The sequence below is a fragment of the Perca flavescens genome, chromosome 17 (assembly GCF_004354835.1).
Source record: "Perca flavescens isolate YP-PL-M2 chromosome 17, PFLA_1.0, whole genome shotgun sequence".
Lineage (NCBI taxonomy): Eukaryota > Metazoa > Chordata > Actinopteri > Perciformes > Percidae > Perca > Perca flavescens.
Window position 1 is genome coordinate 9,920,675 of NC_041347.1, and position 25,343 is coordinate 9,946,017.

The 25,343-nt window shown below is 40.0% G+C and overlaps 3 protein-coding genes across 3 annotated transcripts; 2 read left to right on the plus strand and 1 right to left on the minus strand.

Annotated features, from left to right (window-relative positions):
- Positions 1-731: 731 nt before the first annotated feature.
- Positions 732-14,567, plus strand: tm9sf3 (transmembrane 9 superfamily member 3). The gene is made up of 15 exons (XM_028603963.1): positions 732-1,048; positions 2,049-2,244; positions 2,389-2,511; positions 5,132-5,292; positions 5,932-6,009; positions 6,559-6,690; positions 6,949-7,115; positions 7,726-7,820; positions 7,948-8,078; positions 8,624-8,763; positions 10,436-10,504; positions 10,612-10,758; positions 11,327-11,410; positions 11,520-11,596; positions 12,938-14,567. The coding sequence occupies exons 1-15, from the start codon at positions 953-955 to the stop codon at positions 13,003-13,005; spliced, it is 1,764 nt and encodes a 587-aa protein (XP_028459764.1). The 5' UTR covers positions 732-952; the 3' UTR covers positions 13,006-14,567.
- Positions 14,568-14,910: 343 nt separating this feature from the next.
- On the minus strand, positions 14,911-21,421 carry prdx3 (peroxiredoxin 3). Its single transcript, XM_028603102.1, has 7 exons — positions 21,291-21,421; positions 19,174-19,285; positions 17,929-18,070; positions 17,547-17,682; positions 17,284-17,387; positions 15,883-16,048; positions 14,911-15,081 (listed from the first exon to the last, which is right to left on the minus strand). The coding sequence occupies exons 1-7, from the start codon at positions 21,324-21,326 to the stop codon at positions 15,031-15,033; spliced, it is 747 nt and encodes a 248-aa protein (XP_028458903.1). The 5' UTR covers positions 21,327-21,421; the 3' UTR covers positions 14,911-15,030.
- A 287-nt stretch (positions 21,422-21,708) lies between these two features.
- Positions 21,709-25,343, plus strand: sfxn4 (sideroflexin 4). The gene is made up of 14 exons (XM_028603101.1): positions 21,709-22,042; positions 22,186-22,251; positions 22,345-22,401; positions 22,502-22,528; positions 22,958-23,012; positions 23,276-23,301; positions 23,388-23,441; positions 23,541-23,603; positions 23,701-23,769; positions 23,878-23,968; positions 24,537-24,652; positions 24,730-24,815; positions 24,891-25,008; positions 25,085-25,343. The coding sequence occupies exons 1-14, from the start codon at positions 22,004-22,006 to the stop codon at positions 25,160-25,162; spliced, it is 945 nt and encodes a 314-aa protein (XP_028458902.1). The 5' UTR covers positions 21,709-22,003; the 3' UTR covers positions 25,163-25,343.

Genomic DNA, 25,343 nt, shown 5'->3' on the forward strand with positions numbered 1-25,343 from the left:
CATTTAAATATACTGTAGTTGTGTATATTAATGTAAAATATAGTTTGTTTTCTTTGATACATTCAAATATCATTAAAAGGTCGAATTCAGTTATATATCACATTGTTTGTAGTTGTTAAATGACACTTTAAAGCTCAAGAGCATGTATAAATAGTCCTTGACGATGGATCTGTTTCCTTTTGAAGACAAGGTTTGACTACTATTGTCCTATGCTATTGTCCCACAGTTACAGAACAGTATCTCGAAAGAGAAATACAATTGGAGCACCTTACTACTGCTGTAAATGGAGTGTTGTTATAAATATAGCCCTTTTTATTGTACTTGGTTGTTGGAGTTCTAATAACAGAAGTAGGCTATAACCAACTTCATTAATTACTTAGAAAGTGAAGCCGTCATAGGTTCAATATTATGTTCTCAATAATCCATCTATGAATGGGAAGGTCTTAACCTGCGGTATTAAGTTATCCGCACTATCCTCAGGCGAGGAACGTCCAATAGATCAAATTAATGGTTCAGGTTGTTGTGAATGCTTTGAACTGCATTCCAATGCATGAAAGTGAGACATTGGTCTCAAGACAACTTCAGGCCCATTAGTGAATAGACCTGTTTGTTGTGCGCGTGGATCGTGTTTCATGCACCAGCCCTGTCAAAGGTGAGGTGAAGCTCCAGTCTTTGGCAGACGGATGACGTGGCTGAAGGTTGCGGACGATGCGCTGACAGAGTTCCTGTATTCACCGTTTGATCCATCGCTTTCCACTAGGACTGGGGGCTGTGAGTCATGTGATTCAATTCAGCCAATCCAATGTGCGTGCGATGTGCGTTAGTAAAGCGCTTACGCCATATGCGTACGACAGCATCCCTAAAATTGCCTCTGTCATACAACCAGGAAGAAGGTGGGATAGCCCTACAAAGCTAACATCCCCAATCTTTCTGCATACTTTCTCCGAAAATAATGGGATCTTCCAGGTGGAAGGTAGCAGCGGCGGCGGCCTTCCTCGCTATAGTGGGCTCTTTATTACCTGTAGACGCAGATGAACATGACCACACGGTAAGACGGCGTTTTGAGAGGCCGATTGAAAAGAGGGAGCCTTGGAAATAATGGACGATTGTGCTCTGTGTAACCTGCTAACTGTAACGTTAGCTGCATACAAGAAAACAGAATTACAGACACGACAGAGTGCATGTCTTGGCCTGTTGGGTTATGTATTGTTAATGTTACTTGGCGAGCTATCAAACAGATAGGCATTCAATTACGTTAGCTAGCTAACTTGTCACCACTTATCGGCCTAAGTGCTTATGGCTAGCGTTCGCCTTCTAGCTTGTTAGCACGTCTTCCACACTGGTCTTCACAAGCTTTCTGCGCCCAAGTTAGGGTAGCTAGCGTTAGTTAGCTAGCTAGCTAGTTGTTCAACAAACCCAAAACAGGCAAAATGAATATGTAAAGCTTTTAGCGTCAAGGCCGTCCCGACAACCAGGATTTTCCAGAAATTATATCCGGTTTGCGATACCAACGTTACATTATGTTGAAACACTGGGGCCTCTCGCTATTTCTTCTTCGCTTTAGTTAGACCCAGGCGCCCTAATTACAACTGATTTACGAGTTAATAGTGTGTATTACATTGTCTTTCTCACATAATGCGACAAGGAAACGGATATACATTGAAATTAACTTCACTGACTGTAAGCAAACGTGGTTAGCGTAACGTTACACCACTTTTTTTTATAGTGTCACACTCCTGCAGCGATAAGTGTTACAGTTTATTGTTTGCATGAATTTGAATGCAATAGCTAATTAGTTTCAGTTGAAATGTTAAGATAACGTTACCGTTGACAAGCCATCTTTTAACCATAGTGTCTAAATCAAATGTATCTGTAGCTAGCTGTTTTGTTAGTAATATCAGTTTGTGGACATGTAGTGAAAGTAACCTATAAGTGTCACTCCTATTTTTATTTTTTATGTCTGCTAAAATATGAAACCAGTAGGAATAGAAGAAGTGGTGAAGCATTGCTGGACTTAACAATAAGATACCTTGTTTTTCCTTTTACAGTACACAGATAAGGAGGAGGTAGTTTTATGGATGAACACAGTGGGGCCTTACCACAACCGACAGGAGACCTACAAGTACTTCTCTTTGCCCTTCTGCGCGGGCAACAAGAAGACAATCAGTCATTACCATGAAACACTCGGAGAGGCACTGCAGGGAGTGGAGCTTGAATTCAGCGGCCTCGACATCAAGTTCAAAGGTATTCTACTGTTATGACTTTCACTTGTTGAGTACTTACAAACCCATGGCAGCATTGAAATAATTGTCTCTGCATCTGTGGGTCTATTATTTTTCACACTTTATTTCCTGACAAAAATAATGTTGTATTTATGATCCCTTGTAGATGAAGTCCTGCAGACAACCTACTGTGAAATTGACCTGGACAAAGCCAAACGGGATGCCTTTGTCTATGCCATAAAGAATCACTACTGGTACCAAATGTACATAGACGATCTGCCCATCTGGGGTAAGTGATACATTTATTTTATTTTTTCAATCTGCCTTTATGTTTGACATACCTCCTAAGAAATTGCCAGATACTGAAAAATGTCTGTGTTGTGAGTTGTCCTGTGATTTGGATTTGTATTTTTACTCTTGTCTATTTGTGTCTTCCATTCTCTCGCCATTACTTATTAGCTCATTAGCCTCTCACAAAGGGTTGCAGTGACACTGGCTTCTTGTGTATCCGTGTGTTCAGATTGATATTTGAGAAGTTAAACCAGTTATTATTTGGGCGGGACTGTCCATTCATCCTCAGCCAACCTACTAGGGGTGTGACAGTACACTTTTATATCCTGTATGAAATGGCTTACCGAAAGGCACTCAACTCAGTATGTGTGGTGCAGTTCAGCATGTTTGAACAATGCAGTGCTCTGCTTGATTAGCTGCTGTCTTTACTACTGTCATCTTGTCTGGCTGTTATATTGTAGAGCATTGTATATTGTGATAGAGGAACCCCTCTAAACAGAGCAGATAAAACTGTTTAACTATGAAATCATAAACATAATTTTTTTATAAACTGAAATGCTAGAATTACTATAAAATGTAGTTGTGATGCACATTGCAGTAGGGCTCTACCGAAAATGTGACATACCATATCAAACCTTGAATTTTGCGACTAATTACACCCCTACAGCTTACGGTATTTGTGCACTGCATTCACGTATGGAAAAGAGCTTTTGACACTAACCTTGACTGGGAAGTAGAGCTGAGCGATATGGAGAAAATCAAATATCACAATATTTTTCACCAAATGCATCAATGTCGATATTGCGACAGTATTGTGGCGTTGACAATTTGTGCTTTCACAAAATATTAACACAGTGAGAGTTTTGATAAATAATCACAAATATGTAAATGGACTGTTCTTATATAGTGCTTTTCTAGTCTCAACGACTACTCAAAGCGATTTAACATTGTACAGGAACCATTCACCATTCACACACATTCACTGTGGCCGAGGCTGCCGTACAAGGTGCCACCTGCTCATCAGATAATCATTCACACACATTTACACTCCGATGCACAGCATCGGGGGCAACTCGGGGTTCAGTGTCTTGCCCAAGGACACTTCGACATGGGACTGCAGGGCCAAGGATCGAACCACCAACCTTCCGATTGGCGAGCAACTGCTCTACCACTTAGCCACAGCCACCCCAAATACCATGGGTATAATGACTAAGTGGGTAAAGGCAAATATTAGAACAGTCTGGTACATTCAGAAAATGACATCACTTTACTGTAACGCACTCTTTAAAACCAGGAAAAGACAACACTTACGTCATATTGCCATATTCAGATATCCAAAATCTAAGACCATATCTAGTGTCATATATCGATGTCGATATAATATCGATATATTGCCCAGCCCTACTGGGAAGTGTTGATAGTTCTGTGCTAAGAAGCATTTTCATGAGCCACTTTCATTTCAGACACTTCTTGCTGCAATTCTAACAAGCTATCAATGTGAACACTTACATACGTGGTAGTAGTTTGTAGAGTGGTGCCACTCCTACAGGTGATCAAACATGACTGTGTTAGCTGATGTTGTTGGTAGTGGGTGGGGCACTGGCATTTACTTAAACAATTCTCTATGTTGTGTGTTACATACTCCTGCCTTAATCACAATAAATAAATAAAGACTTTAACCTCATGTCCGGTTTGCCAGCGTGTTAACTGGACCAGTGCACGTATCTTGTCTGAGACGCGTTTGGTTTGGGTTAATCATAGAACGCCCGGAGCAGCGATCTTTAAGTTACGTCACTTTCTGACCACACACACATCTGAATCACCACTTACTACAATGTCTTAAGTTAGATTCAGCTCACCTGCCCAATGTTGGTCTATTAGACTGAAAACATAGCCTGCCAAGATTCATTTGTTATCCAGAATAATGAAAATAAAATTCTCGCACTCACGTTCCACCTCTGCATTTGATTTATTGGTCGACGTTTTGGTCCCTGGGATTTTTCTCAAGACACGTAATAGTTGCTGGGCTATTCATCTTATCCCAAATAATGTGCGTTTTTCATATATATCATACTAATAATCAGAAGCGGTGGGATACTCCCTCAAGAGGCAAAAATATATTGGGATCTTTATGAAAAACTTTCTCATTAGTGAGGCTTTTTTTTTCTTTTCTTTTCTAGTGGCCTCACATCTGCTACTGTATGTGTTGCCACAATGGAATAGCATTGAATTTCTATATTAACATTCAATTGATCATGTACCCATGCAGGGGAAAAACAGAAGGATACATATGCAGTGCATTTTAAGACCTAGAATAACAGGCAGCCAGTTGGGAGTGGATTCAGTGTTTGATTGTTTTAGCATCAAACTGATTTGCTTTGAGTCAGAGATTATTTACGGTTTGATAACAGCTGAAGCCTTAGGAGTGTATGTAACCGATGAATACAGACGATGATACAAAGTCAATGAGCAGCAGTGTAGCAAAGGGGCTTTATTTGGCATTTATTTACACACCCTGATTATTAATTTTATATAACCAAAGGCCCAGCATTTACACCTGTCCATTTGACCACTTCTGTGAACACCCAATCTCTAATTCAATGTCAATATCTTTAAAGGTATTGTTGGTGAGGCGGATGAAAACGGGGAAGATCATTATCTGTGGACGTACAAGAAACTGGAGATCGGCTTCAATGGCAACAGAATTGTTGATGTAAATCTGACCAGTGAAGGCAAAGTCAGACTCGTGCCAAACACCAGAATTGCGATGTCTTACTCTGTGAGTACTGAATGACCCACTGGTTCTTTCTTCATGCTAATGCTCCTTTCATGTCTGTTGTGTGTGTCTTGTAATCTCATGGGGCTCCTTTTTTTTTATTAGTTTATATGTATGGGACATTACAGAGAAACATGACAGTTGCAGAGGCAGTATCCAATGTACTGAACACGTGCATACTGTATAACTAAAGCTAATTTCCGACACCATTCCCCTTAGTCATGTAAACGTGAGTTTACAGTAGGGCTGCTCGATTACGGAAAAAAAATATAATCACAATTATTTTGGTCAATATTAAAATCACGATAATTTAACACGATTGCTCGTTGACTTCTGGGAAGATGTTGCAATTATTTAACTTAAAACAGTGGAAAAAGTTAAATAAATAAACAGTAAAAAAACACATACAGTTGTGAAATTTGCCTTAATACTTTTCCTATTTAAACTTTATTTTTTCATTCAGAACACGAGAAAATAAGAGTTTACTTGCGAAATGTAGTGAGCTGAATAATTGTTTTTTTCTAGATTATTCGTTTTTTGTGATCATTGGGAGCCAAAATCATAATCGCGATTTTATATTTCCATTGATTGCACAGCCCTAGTTTTCAGTCAACATATGAATGTGCACCTTTCCTATCACAGGTGAAGTGGAAGAAGTCAGACGTAAAGTTTGAAGACCGATTCGACAAGTACCTTGATCCCTCCTTCTTCCAGCACAGGGTGAGTTAAATATTATATATTTGGTTTCAGATTTGTGCTTCATAATGCAAGCCAAGAACTCCAGTGGCTTGTTGTAACAGCACACTTGCATGTGAGCTTTCAGAAGGTGCGAGTTGAGCCTTGTACCATGGTAAGTATGGTGTAGTTGACCAGTCTGGTAACTTTTGGCTGACTCCTTGACTCCCCCCTCCAACCCCCCCCTCCTCCAGCAGGACTCTCTATAAAAGGACGTTTAGCTGAATGAAGTAATCTAATAGCTACTACAGCCAGGTGATGAAAAAATGTGTTTCCTGCCCTGACTTGTACCCAGAAGCTGAGCCAGCTGAGAGCGGTGGTTTTCTAATCTTGTATTTGTGTGATTTTTAAATACCTTGAATATCCTGAGTAATGCATTCAGCAAGTTCTTATTGACAATGTTTTCACACCACTAAATAGTTTTTTTGTTTCACTGGAGCTTTAAATATTTGATGTATTCGGTTTTGATTGAATAAGCTTTGTACCGTAGTTACTTCTTAAAATAATTGTTTTCGTATTCATTCTTTTGTTTAGATTCACTGGTTCTCCATCTTCAACTCCTTCATGATGGTCATTTTCTTGGTGGGTCTGGTGTCCATGATCCTGATGAGAACCCTAAGAAAGGATTACGCCAGATATAGCAAAGAGGAGGAAATGGATGACATGGTACGCTTTTTTTATTGACTTAGCAGTTTGCTCTTGAGCACATTGTTATTTGCTGAATGTAAAATTGTGAGTATTCAAATTTTTATTTATCTTTTGTGTTTTAGTGATTGGACAGTTTCTTTCAATTTTTTTTCTTTTTTCCCCTACTCATTTCTTTAATACAAGTAATGGACGTGGTGGCTTTATGGTGTGCAAGAACCTTTTTGGAAATTCCTTCCCATTTTTCTCATTTTGCATTTTGTCACTGTGCACCATCAGGACCGAGACCTGGGAGATGAATACGGGTGGAAGCAGGTTCATGGCGACGTGTTTCGGCCGTCGAGCCATCCACTGATCTTCTCCTCACTCATCGGCTCCGGCTGCCAGATCTTCTCCGTCTCCTTCATCGTCATCATCGTCGCTATGGTCGAGGATCTGTACACAGAGTGAGTCGTTGGCAGCTGACTGCCTGGTTGTAACTCATTGTGGTAATACCAGGTTCCATTTTGGATCCAGTTCCTTAAAAAAGGTAAATCTGTCGCGCTCCGAGTCTAATGAATCTCATATCAAATATTTAAATTAATATATTGCCTAATAGGGGTGGGGGGGGGGGAAATCGATACAGCGTAGTATCGCAATATTTTCCGTGGCAATACTGTATCAATACACAGACGCCAAGTATCCATCTTTTATTATATACGTCAGTTTGTTTGCTTGACAATCCCGTGTTGCAGCAATAAAACTGAAGTGAGATGAACAAACGGAGAAATTTATCTTTTTAGATAAAACAGGTGTTGACAAAGTTTCCTTATGGCAACATAATTTGAAATTGGGAAGAAGTTGGAAACAAGGTAATAAATTGCAATATATCGCAATATGTTTAAAATTGCAATAATATCGTATCGTGAGGCCTCTGATGATTACCACGCCTATTGCCTAAGACCACTTTTGAAATCATTTTGCCAAAAACAAATACGTAATCCATCAGGAAAAACGTCCTTTTTGGTTCCTGATTTTTTTTCCGGGACTGCACACTCACATCATTTTTCTCTGCAGGAGAGGATCCATGCTGAGCACAGCCATTTTTGTGTACGCTGCCACCTCCCCTGTCAATGGCTACTTTGGGGGAAGCTTGTATGCAAAACAAGGAGGTAATACAAAAAAAATAGTCCATGCATCACATTCTCTCTTTTCTGTGTACTGACTAATGGCTTTATTTCCTTTTTTCAAAGTTCTCGTAAATTTCTCACATGACGCTGTTTATTTGTCTGAACACAGGCAGGAGATGGATTAAGCAAATGTTCATTGGGGCCTTCCTGATCCCAGCCATGGTGTGCGGGACTGCCTTCTTCATCAACTTCATCGCTATGTACTACCACGCCTCCAGAGCCATCCCATTTGGCACCATGGTGGGTTTGACACAGCAACACCTCCCTAAAAACCACAGAGTTCCTCTGAGTCAACAGCTTCACTTCATCAGTGTGGCTGTGCTGCTGCACTGTGGGGGAAGGGATATGACCGAGAGTTTATCAGTGACGGAGCTGATAGACGGATGAAGTAATGGGAATAGTGTAGCAAGGATTCAGGCCCAGGTGATTAAACTGCATCTCGTCGTTGAAAATACGTTTTAATGGTACAGGCTAGAAAATTGTCCTCATCTGAAGATCATTAAAAAACCGCTCACATCCTATGAAAACCCTTTCCACATGACACTGTTTCCCTAAACTCAGTGCAGTCTCTTAGGTTATTTAACTGCCACCAGCTGTTTGTAGGCTAGACGAAACACTCAAGAGTGATGGGTCTTATCAGCATAACATCGGATCCATCGCAAGTGTCAAGTAACCTTCTTGAAATGAAACCGTGAAAAAGCCATGTTCCAACTGCATCTGCCGAACTTGTTATTTCAACAGACGCAAAAACGCCACAACACGGAATATTTTTTTTTTTCCTGCAGGTCGCTGTTTGCTGTATCTGCTTCTTTGTCATTCTGCCGCTTAACCTCGTGGGAACAATTCTGGGGAGGAATCTGTCTGGCCAGCCAAACTTCCCCTGCCGAGTGAACGCCGTGCCGCGACCCATCCCTGAGAAGAAATGGTAGGTGTGACCCAACACAGGAATGGTCCGTTTAGTGTCCGAGTAAGGTACGCCTTTTGGAATTTGCCCTGGAGCGGGGTCGGAGACAGTTGAAATCGTTGTGGCATGTGCACACTGTCCAAAAATGTCAATTCAAACTTACCATTGATCGCAGACGACACACAGTCTGCACATACCGTAGTAGTACTGGGACAAACAATTATTATTATCAAGTCATCTTTACTATGCTCCTTAGTTGACGTGTTCATTATTTAGTTTATAACATGACATACCTTTCACAAGTAACCCAAATATTTTCAATTTACAATGATATGAAACAGAGCCGATATTTAAAAAAAAAAAAAAAAAAACCAGGATGAATTAGATTCATAAGATACACTGCCTGTTTAAAAGGTTTGGAATATCCTGCCACAAGGCAGTCAGATGGCTGAGAGGACTACTCTGTTTTTGAATGGGCTTTAATGCATTCAGCTTGTAGAGAGTCCTCTTTACAAATATGTTTATGCATGAAGGCTTTGCAAGAAAAGTGGTGTACTGTACATGGAGAACACACCGATGCACAATGGTTCAACCAGACTAAGTGAAAGGGCAGAAGGAGCCAAAGATCTCTCTGAGCAACTGCTCAATAAGAATGAAAGAAATCAGCAGTCACGGGTAAGAGAAGCTGGGAGCTTAGCACCGAAATGGATGCAGATTTAAAAAGGTTTCCTGTTGTCGGTGTCAAGTGCATAATTGTGCATATAATAAACTGGAATGAACGTGTTGCTGTAGCAAAACCATTCCAAAAACTTGACAATAGAAATAGAAGGTTAGTCTAGGGTTAGCACTATTGGAATTGGATCTGGGAAGGTCAGCTGAACATTCTATGGACTGACAGATCAGCATAAACCTATTTCATCTAAAGAAAACTGTCTTCCCAAAATATTTAGAGCCCAATTGGACCGTTGTGGTTTAATAATGATCTCGGGTCACCTACACTTTTCTGGACTGGAAAACAAATTGGGGGAGGAATGGTTGGATCAGTATTTTTTTGTATTTTCACCGTTTGAATTCTTCTTCTTTTGGGGCTCAAAACTATTTCAAATGTAGAAACTACATACGTAGTGTCGGAATTGTACTGTTTTTTTTTTTATATCTCTGTTGAAACGGCCATTAATGAAGGAAAAATAAAAACATCAATGTGTGTATTGATGAAGTAATCGCCAGAGCACTACTGTGGAGTGTCCGGCATGCATTCAATTGGCATAGGGCTTGTAATGGGGAGTGTAAAGACTCACACGGCAGTGAGGCAGCTGTGCTTAAAGCATCCCATTAATCCCAAGTGTTGTTCAAGTGTTAGACATCAGTATAGAAAAGGGCTTTGCTATCTATACAAACTCTTAGGGTAATGAAAAATGGCAGAGCAATAAACTTGAGTGTATTAACATTTACAACCTTCTGCCAAGCACTGTTGCCAGCTGCCAACAGGAAATGGTCCATGTGACTTTAGGCCACTGTCCGACTTTGCTTGAATTTCAAATTTGTGTCTCCCTTTTCCTTCTTTCTTACCATAGCACAATAAGTCATGTACCTTTGCCCAGAAGTGTGGGGGGAGGGGGAGATCTGATGTGCCCACTTGTATACAGTGTTCAATGTATACGGTCATATTCACATGTTGAATGTTGTGCGTCAGGTTCATGGAGCCAGCCGTCATCGTCTGCCTCGGAGGAATCCTTCCATTCGGATCGATTTTCATTGAAATGTAAGTCTGTGCTGTGATAACGAGAGAGCTCCCAGTGTGTGTCCGGAGATACTCGCTGCAGCAGGTGACAATTTTTTTTTTTTTTTTTTTTTTTCCTCGTTCTGTAGGTACTTTATCTTCACGTCCTTTTGGGCCTACAAAATCTACTATGTGTACGGCTTCATGATGCTGGTCCTGGTCATCCTGTGCATCGTGACCGTGTGCGTCACCATCGTGTGCACGTACTTCCTGCTCAACGCTGAGGACTACAGATGGTGAGTGCGGTCATGTTTTGCCACAGTTTTTGACACTGGGTTTTCCCAAACAGTCATAGTTAGTGGTGGAAAATAATGTTGGCTGTAAACTAGAGCTGGGCAATATATTGATATTATATCGATATCGTGATATGAGACTAGATATTGTCTTAGATTTTGGATATCGTAATATGTCATAAGTGTTGTCTTTTCCTGGTTTTAAAGGCTGCATTACAGTAAAGTGATGTCATTCTCTGAACTTACCAGACTGTTGTAACTGTTCTATTATTTGCCTTCCCCCACTTGGTTGTTATATCAACATTACTGATGATTATTTATCAAAAATCTCATTGTGTAAATATTTTGTGAAAGCACCAACAGTCAACACTACAATATCATTGCGGTATCGAGATATTTGGTCAAAAATATTGTGATATTTGATTTTCTCCATATTGCCCAGCCCTACTGTAAACCTCATGTTCATCTGCCTCAGTCCCAGAGCTGAGCGAATTATTAATGATTCAAAAAGGGACCTATGCTACTTTACTCACGTTCGTCTTCTTTTTTTTTTTTTTTTTTTTTTTTTTAGGCAATGGACAAGCTTCCTCTCGGCTGCATCCACTGCTGTTTATGTTTACATGTACTCCTTTTACTACTACTTCTTCAAAACTAAGTAAGTTTTAGTATATTAACCACATACCCACACAAGTCATATTATTGGCAGAAAAAAGAAACTTCAATCATCAAATATATCGCTTACATGTTTTATCCTCGTATTTCAGGATGTACGGGCTCTTTCAGACATCCTTCTACTTTGGCTACATGGCTGTGTTCAGCACCGCCCTAGGAATCATGTGTGGTGAGTCCCTCATCCAGTTGTTTAAATACTTTAGGACCGTCCTGATCTAAAGAAATGCATTACTGTTTGACCGATAACATTCACAGAATTCAGCTTTTATAAACCCCTGATTAAGTCAGAAGCGTGTAATTGCAAAGTCTGTTGCAGGTCCTTATCTTAAAGGGCTAGTTCTCAACAGCAATGTCTTTTTCGAGAAAGCATGACTTGGTTCCTGAAGATAACCCACAGTCCTGGTTGTGAGCAGTTTCATGTAGGAACTATTTTCTTTGGACCGAACTACACTCCTCTTACTTTTTTCTGCGTGGGTAGTTTCTCCAAGTGTTCCAGGTCCGACTCACCAAACGCTCCTAACTGCACAAACGGGCAGCAAATGGCCTGTTTTAACTTGATGAATGCTGCCTAGTCATGAGGAGGTGCATGTTTGTGACATTTGATCATTAGCATAATGATCCCCCAAAAAGCTATATAAACCTCGCTGTTTAGCTCTGTTCGTGCACAAGTTTAATTTTTAAAAAAGGTAGCAGTGATAGAAGTCAGAGGGGACCCAAAACTACGGCATGTTATTAGAGCAGCATGGTACTGTGACAGAGATTAAGAGAGAGTGGTTGACCTCAAGTTGGATGCTTGAAAAAAAAAAAAAAAAAAAAAAAAAAAAAAAAAAAAAAAAAAGCAGCCCATGATTTTGGAGGGGGTGGTGGTCAAAGGGGACAGTCGTGGAGCAGGATGTTTCCCGGGACAGCGACTTGTGCCCAAAAGCAGCGGTGTACTGGTTTTACACCTCAGTAAACATTGGAGGAACAGAATATTAATTTCATTTCATACATAAACTCTCAGAAATCCATTCAGATTAAGGTGTTTTCATTTTTTAAATGCAGCGAGTGTTTCTCCCCCTGTGGAGGGAGGCAAAATTCAAAATCTGAATGAATGCTACAAGTTTACTTACACGTGCCACGTATGAACAAATTGGTACGTACAAGCAGTTCTTGCCTGCACTTATTTTTTCTTCACATTGGTTCTTGGAGTGCAGTTAAGTCGACCTATTTCCTCAGCAGCTGCAAGCCAAAGTCATCCTTCAGCTTGAAGAGTAATCGGCCAAGGCTGGCACCTTTTTGTGGAGCTTTCTCTATCTGCGCTCGCTTCTCCACGAGGCCTTCTGGGTTTGTTGGATGTCCGACTGCTCATTTTTTAGACCTAGGATGTGCTTTTTCTTGCTCAAACCTTTTATTGGATACCTTTTTACCAATAATCAGTTTATCCTGTGATGGATTTATCTGCAAAGTGAGAGAGCGATGACTTGCCAGGCCACCTAAAAGAAACTCACGGAACCCATTTGTTTTCCAGGTGCCGTTGGATACATGGGAACAAGTGCCTTCGTGAGGAAGATCTACACAAATGTGAAAATTGACTAAGAAGCGAAGCAGCAACACAGGGATATTAAATGGATTGTCCTATGTGTATCCTGAAAGGCGGCGGGCACAAGTCATTCTTTATTACTTTTTCTTTCTTGCAAAGAGATTGTGAGAATCTCACTTTGTACAATGTAGTTTTTTTTTTTTTTTTTCTCTTCCATTTTCTGAATGAATTTCAACGCCGCAACTCGGAACAAGTGCAAATCTGTGGAAGAGATATCAAAGGGTTCTGTTTTTATCAGTTGCTTTCAAACTAACGGTGGGGCAAACATTCAAGGCTGACATGGCTTCTCTTTTCCAACCCAGTCCCACCTGAGACCAGAGAACATACATGTTTATTGATGGAATGCTCTCTTCAGTGAAGAGGCCTAAGTGTGTTGAAAGCCTTTTGTTCTAGTGGGTCCGACTATTGGAGAGTTGGTTTTATGCCCGTGTTCTGACTTGATTTCTATTTTGTATTCTTGAAGTCACTCGCAATATCGTTAATTTGTTTGTTTCCGCTTTACTTCCACCGCAAAAAGATGACTTGGGAAGCTGTCGTCACTCAAGAATCATTTCCCCGTTTTTTGACGATTCTTAATTCCGTTACAGTAGCAATCCATCCAGTTGTTGAGGGAGATTTTAGTCCTGCTGTAGTTCACTGTGCAGACGAGAACAGAGGGACTGCTCAACGGTTGAGGTACAGTAAGAACCGATTTTTAAATGGATGTTTGATGTGATCCCATTTCCCCGTTTAGCCGGGGTTTTCTTAATGTTTGGGTTTGAATGAAGTCTACTTGTAAAGATAATATATGGATGGGTGGGAATGTATATAACCTTAATAATGTACCTTTAGATGTAGATCCCAAATGTATTTTCGTTGTACAGATTTACTACAGGGTGTTTTTTTTAAATGAATCATTCAGTTAAAAACAAAAGTTCTTTTCTTTTCTTTGGTGCTTGGGTTGGGGCTGGTGGCGCTGTTACATCTTGCCTGAAATTGCATGAAATTTTCACCAAACCATCTGGCCATCAAAATCCACTTCAGTCAGTGCTGTTGTTTTCTTTTCATCCCTCCCTCTGATTGTGATCATCTTCTCAATCTCAAAATGTAAAAAAGGTGCATTTTGATGACAGTAGGCCTGCTTATGGACACTTTTTTTTTTTTTTTTTTTGGATTTCATATTATTTAAAGCTTCAAAAGGCTCTACATCTTCGGGTAAGCCATTTCCCTCTTGTTCTGTTGCCTAACCTGAAACTTCATTTGTGAATGTCAGAAGGAATGAGGCGATTGCTTTGTTTCCACACACATAGTGTATAAAGTGAAGTTTATGTACACTTAAAACTAGATGTTTTCATAACCTCACACGCGGAGTGTTTCCAATGCTTTTTCCTGTTGTGTAAATACAGTATGTACCCTACTTGTATGAGAAGTGGCAATGCCTTTTTTTTCTTCTAATTTCCAGTTCTCCCCCACTGAAGTTGATTTTGGCACCTCCTGTTGTGTACCAATGTCTGATTAGACATTTTGAACCTGCATATTAACTCGCTGTAAAAAGAGAAAATAAACATGTTTATGTACAGGGGTTATTAAGCGTGGTTTTGACTTTGAGGGTAAATACTTTTGTAATTATTAATGTAATGTATTACAGTCACATTGACCTTACAGTAGTACAGAATTTTCTGCAGTGTCAAGTTGAAGGTGAATTCAATTCAGTTAACAGGTCAGTGATCCTGCCAGCCATCACCGCAGCAGCGTTAGCACGTAGGCTACTTCCACAATGCCCGTTCATGACTGTTTCAGGAAGGGAGGAGATGGGATGGGGGGAGGGAGGGGCGAGCTAGCCTGTTTTGTTTGAAAAAACTTTGAACATCAACAAGCTACAAACTACACCACAATTGGCACATTAATCAAAAACAAAGCTGCCATTTATGAAGAATATATTTATTATTACTGTATTTAGCTGTGCATGAGTAAATACAACTTACAAACTGTAAACTAAGTGTACATTTATTTTTAGGTGTACGAGTTGTGAACTGCCTTCTTCAGTTGACTTTTTCAAAGTACTCCTTGGATCCTTCTGGTGTAGGTTTGATCTGAAAAGTAAACAGTTCCACACGATGACCTTCACCAACCGGTATCTGCTGCGGCTGTCTCGCAGAAGACTGGCGTACCTAAAGCCCAGCGGCTTCTTCAAATGACCACACACACTACTAGTACAAAACATGAGGGACTAAAAAGACAGTTGGCAACATTAAGTCAGTCCTTCCAGAAAAATGCTTTTTTTTGTGATTATTGCGGGCAAAAATCCTTGATTATGCGGCACGTTTTCTTAAATGCAATGGAATATGCAGGATAGTTATGCAATTTTATGCGATGAAATTGCGGGAACTTGCAAAAAATGCGGTAATTTGCAAAAACTGGTTTGATTAAAAAGAGGAAAAAAAGTGATTTCCCCAACACCCTGCTTTTCGATGATGTTCACGTCGCGTGATTACGTCACTTCATAACGTTCCCATGGCAACAGGGGAAAATGGCTGCTCTTCTGAAGTAAATGCAACGTTTTTCAACTTTCTGCTAAGATATGTGGGACTTTTTTTTTTTTTTTTCAACAAATGCGGGGATTATGAAATCATACAAGCCCCACATATTTTGCGCGGAAATCGACTATTTGTGCGGCGTATTTGAAAAATGCGGCCCCCGCATAAATATGCAAACTTTGGCTGATTATGCATTGAATTATGCAATCGCATAATCACGTTTTTCTTGAGGGACTGATAAGTCTGCAACAGAAATAGACAAGAACACTTTTTTCAGGTTTCAGTACTGACTGGGTTGAAAAGTGTTTTAGTGTTTGCGAGCAGTTCCAGATGGTATCGGAGGTTGAAAGAACTCACCGTTGGGGACTCGGGGGTCCAGCTGGCCGGACACACCTCACCGTGAGTCTCCACAAACTGGAAGGCCTTCACCAGGCGAAGCGTCTCTTCAACACAACGGCCCACGGGAAGGTCGTTCACGCTCATGTGTCTCACCACACCGTTGGGATCAATGACAAACAAGCCCCTGAAGCACAATAACAAAAAAATATATTAATTATAAAGCATCTTTTTAAACACTTCTGAAGTTTTAAAAACTAAATCAAGGTAAGACGAACAACGTAGCAAACTGTCAAATTAAATAAACTAAATCAGTACTGTGGTTACAGAAATAGCAATAGTAGCAACAGTAGTAATGTGCAAACATAAAAACATAATGGATACAAAAATAAATAGCAACAATAGCGGCCACGTGAATTGTGATCTCCATGTAATTTGAATGGGTCAAGTCCTCCCAAAAGCAGCTATCTCCTATTGTTATTCTGTAGACATATGCACCGCTTTATTTATATGGGGACGTATAAGTATGTAGCATAAACCAATGCCACACACCACAGCATTCATAGCCAAAGCTAATTTGCAATGCCGTCCCTAGATGGACCTTTAAAGTGACTATATGTAACTTTTTAATGGTTCTGAAACTGTAATGTCCCATCTGATGATCATGAATGACTTGTAACAGGAAACGAGACTAACAGTTAAAAGAACGCTAGTTTTGTATAGTTTTAAGTAAAGCCTCTGCCCAGGTCAGATTTTTCCTGCAAAGTCACAAAATGATTTAGGGCAGGTAGACGGCGCTACAGAGCGCACAGTCTGACTCTAGGTCACAGATTTCGGCTGAACACCGAAAAAGCCTGTGTTAGGGAGTATCAAGCCAGGTAAAAGGTAGCAGGAGATGTCTTTATATAGGCATAATTGTATTTAAATTTTATTTTAGAAGCTATCTGCTGTAGTTATGGTTGATACTGGGGCGGGGCCATCACAGAAAAGAAGGAAATTAAACGAAGAACAACTAAAAGCTACCGATCTGGGTCGGGCTTTCAATAGATGGAGACGCAATTACGGGATTAACGATTCAAAAACGTCTTCAGGTATGTAATATGTCTATTTCATTCATAAAATAACTTTACAATGTGCGATGTGGTTGTACGCCATATGACCAATAATAGCAGTAGTAAAGGTGGATGTAACCACAATACTAGTTAAGAGACTTTACTGTTCTTAGCAGCCTGTCTACATCTCTACTGGTTTGTCTTTTCTGTTTCTTCACTGCATTTTTTAAATAACGCTAGTCAAGACAATGATATCCCTGTAAATGTTGGAAATGAAATAATTAAAAAAAAAAGAAAGTAAAATAGTGACATTTCCATAACCTGTAATGACAGCTGTGAATAGATCACATAGAGCGCATGATGACCCTACCTCAGTGCAAGGCCGGGACCCTCCAGCAGCACGCCATAGTCTCTAGAGATCTGCTTGTTGAGGTCAGACAGCAGGGGGATGTGGATGTTGCCCAGGCCTCCAGTCTGACAGAACACCATCAAACAATACCTGTTAGATACTGTTAACAATACTGTCTTTCAGACATACAGTCTTCACAGGTCAGTCATTTACTAAAAGCTCACAGAGTTGAACTTTGCGCCAGTTACTGAGTAGTTAGTGAATGGGGAGGGGGGGGGGGGTACCTTGCGGGGCGTGTTGATCCATGCCAGGTGAGTGAAGTGAGAGTCCACAGACACACCCACCACCTCACAGTTTATGTCATGGAACTCACTGGCCTTGTCGCTGAATGAGATGATCTCTGTTGGACACACAAAGGTGCTGCAATACGACAAGCACAGAGAGAAATAAAAGGCTTGGAGAGTAAAAGGTTTACTAAAATAACATATATCATATAATAACCATTCAATAGTCACAAAGCACAACGTGATGGGAGGGCTGGGGGCCTGTGTGACATGATCAGAGTTCTGATGGTCATCAGTAGAGGTACTTAAACATCTTACATGGTTATCAAAAGGTAGGGAAAGCCATCATGTTGTTCCCTTTATGCAGGTCACAAATACTCACAAATCCAGTGGGTAGAAGAAGAGGACCAGGTATTTGCCTTTGAAATCAGCGAGGCTCATCTCCTTGAACTCCCCATTGTGGACAGCTGTGGCCTTAAAAGCTGGAGCAGGCTGAGTGACAGCAGGGCTCCATCTGGAGGTGCCTGATGTAGAGAAGACAAGCCCAAGTTATTCATTCATACCGTTTTCTCAGCAAAACCAAGGTAACTGACAGACTGAGGTACACAGACATCACACTGGAATCATCTCTGAACAATCTCACTTTACATCTAAAGAGAAGATAACATTGATGAAACATGCAAGCCATTGACAGTGATACTGTAAGGCCGGGACATGCAATCAATGTGAAAATACTTTTTCAACTACTTGGATATTTTATGTAGCTTTTTATTTCAATTAAAATATATATATACTGTAGTATTGTGATATTAAGCTTTTACAACCACACCACCAAACAATACACATTCTGCTGATAGAACTGACAAAATACACCGACTTTTTTGAGAAAACCATCCAGTTTTCTGAATTATATTTATGATAAAATTACTTGGTCATTAAAATGGTTGCAGAATTTTTTAGTCATACCAATTTATTGTTTATGCTCTAGCCATGTTATCAAAATTGGATTGTATTTTCTCTGACTTTGGTTTTGTACATATAGGGTTGCAAAATTCCGGGAATTTGAAAGTTGGAAACTTTCCATGGGAATTAACGGGAATATATGGGAATTAATGGGAAATACACTGGATATTTGTAATACTGCTTGTTATAATACCGTTAGTCTATAACAGGGAACTTAAATGTAGTAGGAAAAAAAACATCTTGCAGCATAATCTTGGTTTAAAGAGGCGGATTTAATGCAACTTCAGTTGAATGTCCTCCCTATATCCTTCAATGACATGCACACAGACAGTAATCAGCATAGGCTACTACATACTTGCCAACATTTAGTTTTTAAAATACAGGAGTTTTCTTTCTATTTTCATTTCTAAAATACAACAATAACTCAACATTTGTATTCACTGTACATGCCTGTCTGCTTATTACAAAATGTTTATAATTATGTTTGTATAAGATGGAGTTTGTATGAATTACCCAACATTTACAGTTAATTTTCGTAAATGCCCATTAATTCCCATAATTTCCGTTAATTCTCATGAAAGTTTCCAAATTGGAATGTTTCCAAAATTCCCCAGCTTAACTTTCCATGGAAACTTTCTGTCCCTTTGCAACCCCATGTACATACTGGTAGAGAAGCAGGCTCTCTGAAGTGGAGGAGCCGCGAGGATTCTTGCAGCCCCAGATGATCCATGTTGACAGGCTGCTCTCACTTCCAGCCCTCCTGCTGCAACCCTTGCCTTTAAAAATAAAAAAATAAAAAAGACAGAAATTCAACATGAATAATCTTGAAATACACTGAAAACCCCCCCCACTATTTTGGTTAGCAAATTGACAACACTTATGTCCTCAACATGAGGTCTAAAATATAGTAAAAGAGTGAAACTGTTGAATATATATACTTCCTCGATTTGTTTTGCTAATTGGCCATCGACTGTTGTCTTTGCGGTGTGTTCAAGTGCAACTTTTTGCTCAAGACACAGGCGACGGGAGGCCTCATCACCACTAGTTCTTTGCCGTCTGCTTGGTGTGCCAGCACCTTATGGCTTTAAATGTCCGCCATGGAGCACTTGTGACCACACCCCAAACAGTGACACCACAGCAGGTGGTTTTCCATCAGCTGCCGAGAGCAGAACACCTGCTGTGACAACTAGTTCACTGTTACTAAAAGGAGTGAAGACAAGCACACTAAAAATAGGTCTACAGGTCTGATGTGGATTTTATGTTGTGGAATAAAAAATATATTTTTTTAAAAGTATATATAGTTGTGTACACAAAAAAATGATACGTTTCTGTTGAGTGTTGACAGGCTAGTTACTAGTGTGCTAACTTCCTTGATCATTTAGCTAACATTGTGTTAGCTAAATGACTTTGTGTTTATAGTCAGAAAAGCACAGGTGTTGCTTATAATGTAATGGCTCCGTTCTATTCAAGTGTCCCAGTAGTAAGCCATGAAAGTGGGGCAGTGAGCCAGCATGCACAATACAAGGACCCTGCAAAAATGCATATCTCAATCCATGAAAAAAGTTTAACTCAACTTCTCCAGAGCAGCTCTGTCTGCAAGAAATGTTTATCTTGTCAATATTGCTCATGGCCTACAGCCCTGTCTTTGTATGTTTTTCACGCTAAAGACGAGCTATATGAAATACTACAGGTTATACTTTTACACTGCTATTGTGTCAACTTCCACATGAACACCTGTGTGCCTCATGACAAAAAGCTCTGCCTACTAAAGGACGTTGCACACATATTATAATTACTTGTTTCACAGTACACATTTTGACATGTTAAAGTAGGGCTGGGCAATATGGAGAAAATCTAATATGATATTTTTTTTGACCAAATACCTCGATATCGATACCGCAACGATATTATAGTGTTGACTATTGGTGCTTTCACAAAATATTTACACAATGAGATTTTTGATAAATAATCATCAGTAAATGTTGATATAATGACTAAGTGGGTAAAGGCAAATAAGTTCAGAAAATGACATCACTTTACTGTAATGCAGCCTTTAAAACCAGGAAAAGACAACACTTATGCCATATTACAATATCCAAAATCTAAGACGATATCTAGTGTCATATCACGATATCGATATAATATTGATATATTGCCCAGCTCGATGTTAAAGCAAAAAAAAGACAGTTATAGTTGATAATAATGTTGGCTGCATTCCATTTAGGTGTGTTAGCTTCAGGACATTGTTCAAGTTTAAAGATTTTACAGTTACTCTAAAACAAGCTGGCTTACTGTAACATTTGAATAACAGAGACACCATTATTAATGTCATCAATGACACTGGTGCTCTCCGCTGTGACATATAGCACATGTGCAGTTTGAAAAGGGTGACACAGCAGAAATATGGCAACATCAGGAGTTTTTACTGTAGCCCAATGTGTCAAATGGTCAATATAACATAGCAACCTACCAAGCAAAGCTTTTTGTTGTTGTGTTACAAGTTTCGAATAAACCCCTTACTTACTCTGCTCATAGCTTTTAATGAATTTAATATTTCTTGTGAACCATATATTGGTCTAAAACAGCGGCCGCGGACCAGAGGTTTGTCACCGGGACTGGAGGTTTTAAATGTGCGACACACACATAACCATAACAGCGCCTCGGTGCAGAGGTAGACTACTCATCATGACCTGCTACCGACAGTAGTTCATTACTGATTCCTTCATAGCGAAGTAAGGAGAAAGGGTGCCCATATCAAATATGATGTTAGGTTGCACTTACAGAGGTCCTGAGTAGTCTTCCGATGGTGGCTGCCATTTTGGATTATGACAGAGGAGGGCGGTTAGAGGTTTGAGCAGGTTATTGCGTCATTTAGGCACGTGCTCCCAGTATAAGCGCCACCTGTATAAAATATACAATTATTCGTATGATATTCTGCACCAAAAACAGGGTGTTACTGGTACACGTGATGCCATAAAAATAAAATAAAAATAAGCTATCATATGCCTTCATGTGCTCGTGAACTCCTCAGGTGTTGGGAACATATTTGTAGTCGAGCTTCAATAAACTCGACCTAGAAAATAGCAGCTTTTTTGAGCAATGGAAAAATAATATACACATAAATGTAACAAACATCACTTAAGTCATTTTTAGATGTCTGTTTTTTTTTTTTTAAGCAACCAAACCGTTATTGGGGAACTGTGCGTTATTTGTTTAGCGTGAACACGGTCGTGTGCTCTCTGTCTCTCAATAACCAAAGACTAACACAACTACAACTTGGACACGACAGAGGTATAACCTCCAATATCTTCGATGTACCTGAATGTAGCACAAACCCGCCCACAGCTGAACACGTGGGTTGAAGGAGGAAGTATAGTTTCTAAATGGAACTTGACCTCAACAGCACGAAATAGCTCCTGCTGGTGAAATGTGTACTGTATTAGTGTTGTTGTAAGTTATTTAATTTATGAGAAGTAAATGTACTCGTTGCTCTAATGGATCCTAATCTGCTGTATTGGAAAAGCAAGGGACAGGTGACTGTGCACACACACACACAGCACCGTTTTAACATGCAGAGCACCATCTGTGATGTACTCAGTCTGTTAAAATGAAATCGTGTTTACATCTTATCTTACTTCCTCTGAGATTTTTGATAGGTTCCTTTCCTCTGTTTCAGTCGGTCTTCAGTCGACTACAGATCTGGGTTAATCTTCTTGATCCAACTCACCTGCTTTCCTCTGATGTAAGTCTAGCAGTCACTACAGTGATCTTATTCTGTGAGGGTGAGAGGAGTAGGAAATAAATGCTGTTTAACTATTGATACTGCTCTCTTCAGGCTGAAATACAGGAGGCCCGCAGTCTTCTTGGAGGTGGAGAGAACCTAAATATAAAGGTCAGGTTATGTTTAAGAATCTTAACTGCCCAGTGGTCCGGCAGCTTTATAAACCTGTGTGGCAGAGTCATTTAAATCTGTTCTGTTCTATTTCTTCCAGGATGGACAAGCACTGGCCCTCTCACTTGTAAGTCTTGCAAGAAATACAAAACTGCTAATGACATAGAATTAGTCTCTGATTAAATCTAAATGGGCTTTTATATATTTCTGCATAAACATCCAGCGCTGTAATGTCTGCCCCATATAGACTGTATATAAAACCAGGTCTGCCCCTCTGCCTGTGTGTTCAACTAACAGGGTTTGATTTAGTTGTGTGGATGCAGGTCATCATTTTGGCTTTTTGGAAGAACACATTGAGCTTTAAACATTTTGTACAAAAAGATTTTTTTTTCTTAGCGGTAATCGAGGATTCATTTCTAGCAATGTGTTTTATATCTTTGAACGTGTCCAGATGTGTTACCCTCTGGAGGCTGTGGTATCCAGATGTTGTGATTTTGAAGGAGTTTATTGTGCTTCTTTTTTGTGAGAAGTCTTGATGACTGCTCTGTCTTCACAGTCGTCTGTCCACGCTGATTCTGGTGCCGTTCTTCCACTAGTTTTCCGCCCCGCAGGTACATTAAAAACTAGATTTTTCAAACATGTAATAGTTTCCATCCATTATTAAAAAGAACTTAGAGCGTTCGTATCATGCAAACATCAACAGAATATTAAAACTGTTCTTATAAAAACTATAATGATACTAAATCAAGTCTTTAAAAATCTCAAATACTTTTTTTTGAAAGTTGCACATATACAGTGCATCATGTTGTGTCACTAAAACAATTCATTTGAAAAAGAGATGCTGATGCCCTCACTTCTATCATTTTCTTTCTAGCATTATTGCCAGTATCAGCACCTCTGGTACGTTATCATCCAATAAATACAGCCGGAATACAGTTGTTGTTGTTGATATTGGTTGTGCAACAAACAAACATCTTCTTTTTCAGGTGGTTGCCAGCTTTTTGCCACACAGCAGTGTTAAACACGCTCTGTTTTGGCAGGTATGAAGAATATTCATCATATTTAAAAAAAAAAAAATACAGTATATTACAACACAATGTAGATTAATAAAAAATAATAATAAAAAAGCATTATTTCAGTTTTTGTTGCAGGGTTACAGTGCTGGGTTCAACCATGCAAATAGAAATTCTTCATCAGAGCAGGTAATATGTATATACCGTATATGAATCCTTAATTAATCTTCAGTCTGTCCTCCCTCTGTTTCTGCTTCACTTTATCATTTTTATCTCTCCCCGCCAGAGTAAGACGACATCTTTGAAGCAGCTTCTGTTGATCGCTGGAGCAGTTTCCTATGCAACATGTGCAGGGGTGTGTGTAACCAGATTGTACCGGTGGCAAGTGTGCCATGTTGATTGTAATGTTTATGTTATTATTATTATTATGTTTTTTTTTGGGGTGGGGGGGGGTTTGTTTTAGGCCCTTCCTCAAATCGTCATTAACCGTCTTCGTGTAAGAAGCGCACCAATCCAGACCTTCTTTAGGTCGATATTACCAATCCCGCTGTCAGGTAAGGATTTATCTAGTGTGTAGGGTTTAGGGGGATTTCTTGGCAGAAATGGAGTATAATATTAATAATTATGTTTTCAATCACCTGAAACTTAGGATTGCGTTTTTGTTATCTTAGAATGAGCCCTTCACATCAATGTAGGGAGCGGGGCCACCATGTTGCACCGCCATGTTTTCTACAGCAGCCCAGAACAGACAAACCAAACACTGGCTCTAGAGAGGGCCTTTCCCATGTTAAGTTACCCGAAGGCCACCCTAGGTTCTACTACACGTTTGGAAAAGGAGGGGTGAGGGAAGGGGTAGAATCAGTTGGTTGCAATATGCAACCTTACCACTAGATGTACTAAATGCTGCAGCACGAATCGTATTGTATCATAAATACTTTATTTTTCATGTCAGGTAGTAGATACTAGTAGTCCATTATAAATTCACCCCAAGGTAGACCCAAAATGCTACATAACACAATTTGCTTATTTTCCTTTTCTTTTGATTTAATATTAAGTCAACCGGTGAGGATCCAGTAACAGGTAGAACTCTTTGAACTAACCTGTTTGTGGGACTCTCTCCAGCTGTTCTGGCTGCCTTCAGTGTGTTAATGGTCAGAAGCGAGGAGTCAGAAACGGGGATCCAAGTGTTTGACTCCAACGGAAATCCCGTCGGCCTCTCTAAAGCAGCGGGAGAAAAGGTAAAAACAACACCAAAAGAGAGGAGAAAAATCAAAGTCTTGTCATGGAACACTTACAGTAACTTCTTTTTGTTCAGGCCGTGAGGGAAACTGCACTGTCAAGAGCGGCACTGTTCGGTACAACCGCTGCTGTTCCTAATCTCCTGGTGTTGCTCTTAAAGAGGTCAGTCGACCTTGCATTGAGTTCTGTTTACCTGGACACATCTTCAGACTTCACCGAATAGACTTTTCTTCGCAGAACAAGACTTTTCCAGAAGAACTCCCTGCTGGCCGCTCCTCTCCGTCACATAAGTGTTGCGTTTGTTCTGGGCTTGATGATCCCGGTCTCATTCAGTCTCTTTCCACAGCTGGGAACGGTAAGCTTCTCCATCCTCCTGTGCTGTAACGTGTTCCTCGTGATGAACTCCGGCTGACATTGACTTTGTTTTACAGATAAGGACGGAAAACGTGGAGGAGCAGCTGCAGGCTGCAGCGGACGGCAGACAGTTATACTACCATAGAGGACTCTGAGGAGCTGTTTTACGCAGCAGATACAAAATCGACCACAACGTATGTTGCCATTACCGGATAGCATGACAATAAATGTCTTCTTTAACGTCATGCCGCTGGAAATGTACAACGCACGTAACAGACTCAAAGATGAGATGTAGCTTTTTCTCCACCATTTGACATTAAAACAAGCAAGAAGCTA

Coding starts and splice junctions, on each gene's coding strand:
- sfxn4 (XM_028603101.1), top strand. CDS start 22,004: ATGGATCCTAATCTGCTGTATTGGAAAAGCAAGGGACAG. Junction 22,043..22,185: donor ATTGGAAAAGCAAGGGACAG/GTGACTGTGCAC, acceptor CCTCTGTTTCAG/TCGGTCTTCAGTCGACTACA. Junction 22,402..22,501: donor GAGAGAACCTAAATATAAAG/GTCAGGTTATGT, acceptor TATTTCTTCCAG/GATGGACAAGCACTGGCCCT.
- tm9sf3 (XM_028603963.1), top strand. CDS start 953: ATGGGATCTTCCAGGTGGAAGGTAGCAGCGGCGGCGGCCTTCCTCGCT. Junction 2,512..5,131: donor AGACGATCTGCCCATCTGGG/GTAAGTGATACA, acceptor ATATCTTTAAAG/GTATTGTTGGTGAGGCGGAT. Junction 11,597..12,937: donor CGCCCTAGGAATCATGTGTG/GTGAGTCCCTCA, acceptor TTTGTTTTCCAG/GTGCCGTTGGATACATGGGA.
- prdx3 (XM_028603102.1), bottom strand. CDS start 21,326: ATGGCAGCCACCATCGGAAGACTACTCAGGACCTCT. Junction 17,683..17,928: donor TTCTTCTACCCACTGGATTT/GTGAGTATTTGT, acceptor GTCGTATTGCAG/CACCTTTGTGTGTCCAACAG. Junction 15,082..15,882: donor GGACCCCCGAGTCCCCAACG/GTGAGTTCTTTC, acceptor TTTACTTTTCAG/ATCAAACCTACACCAGAAGG.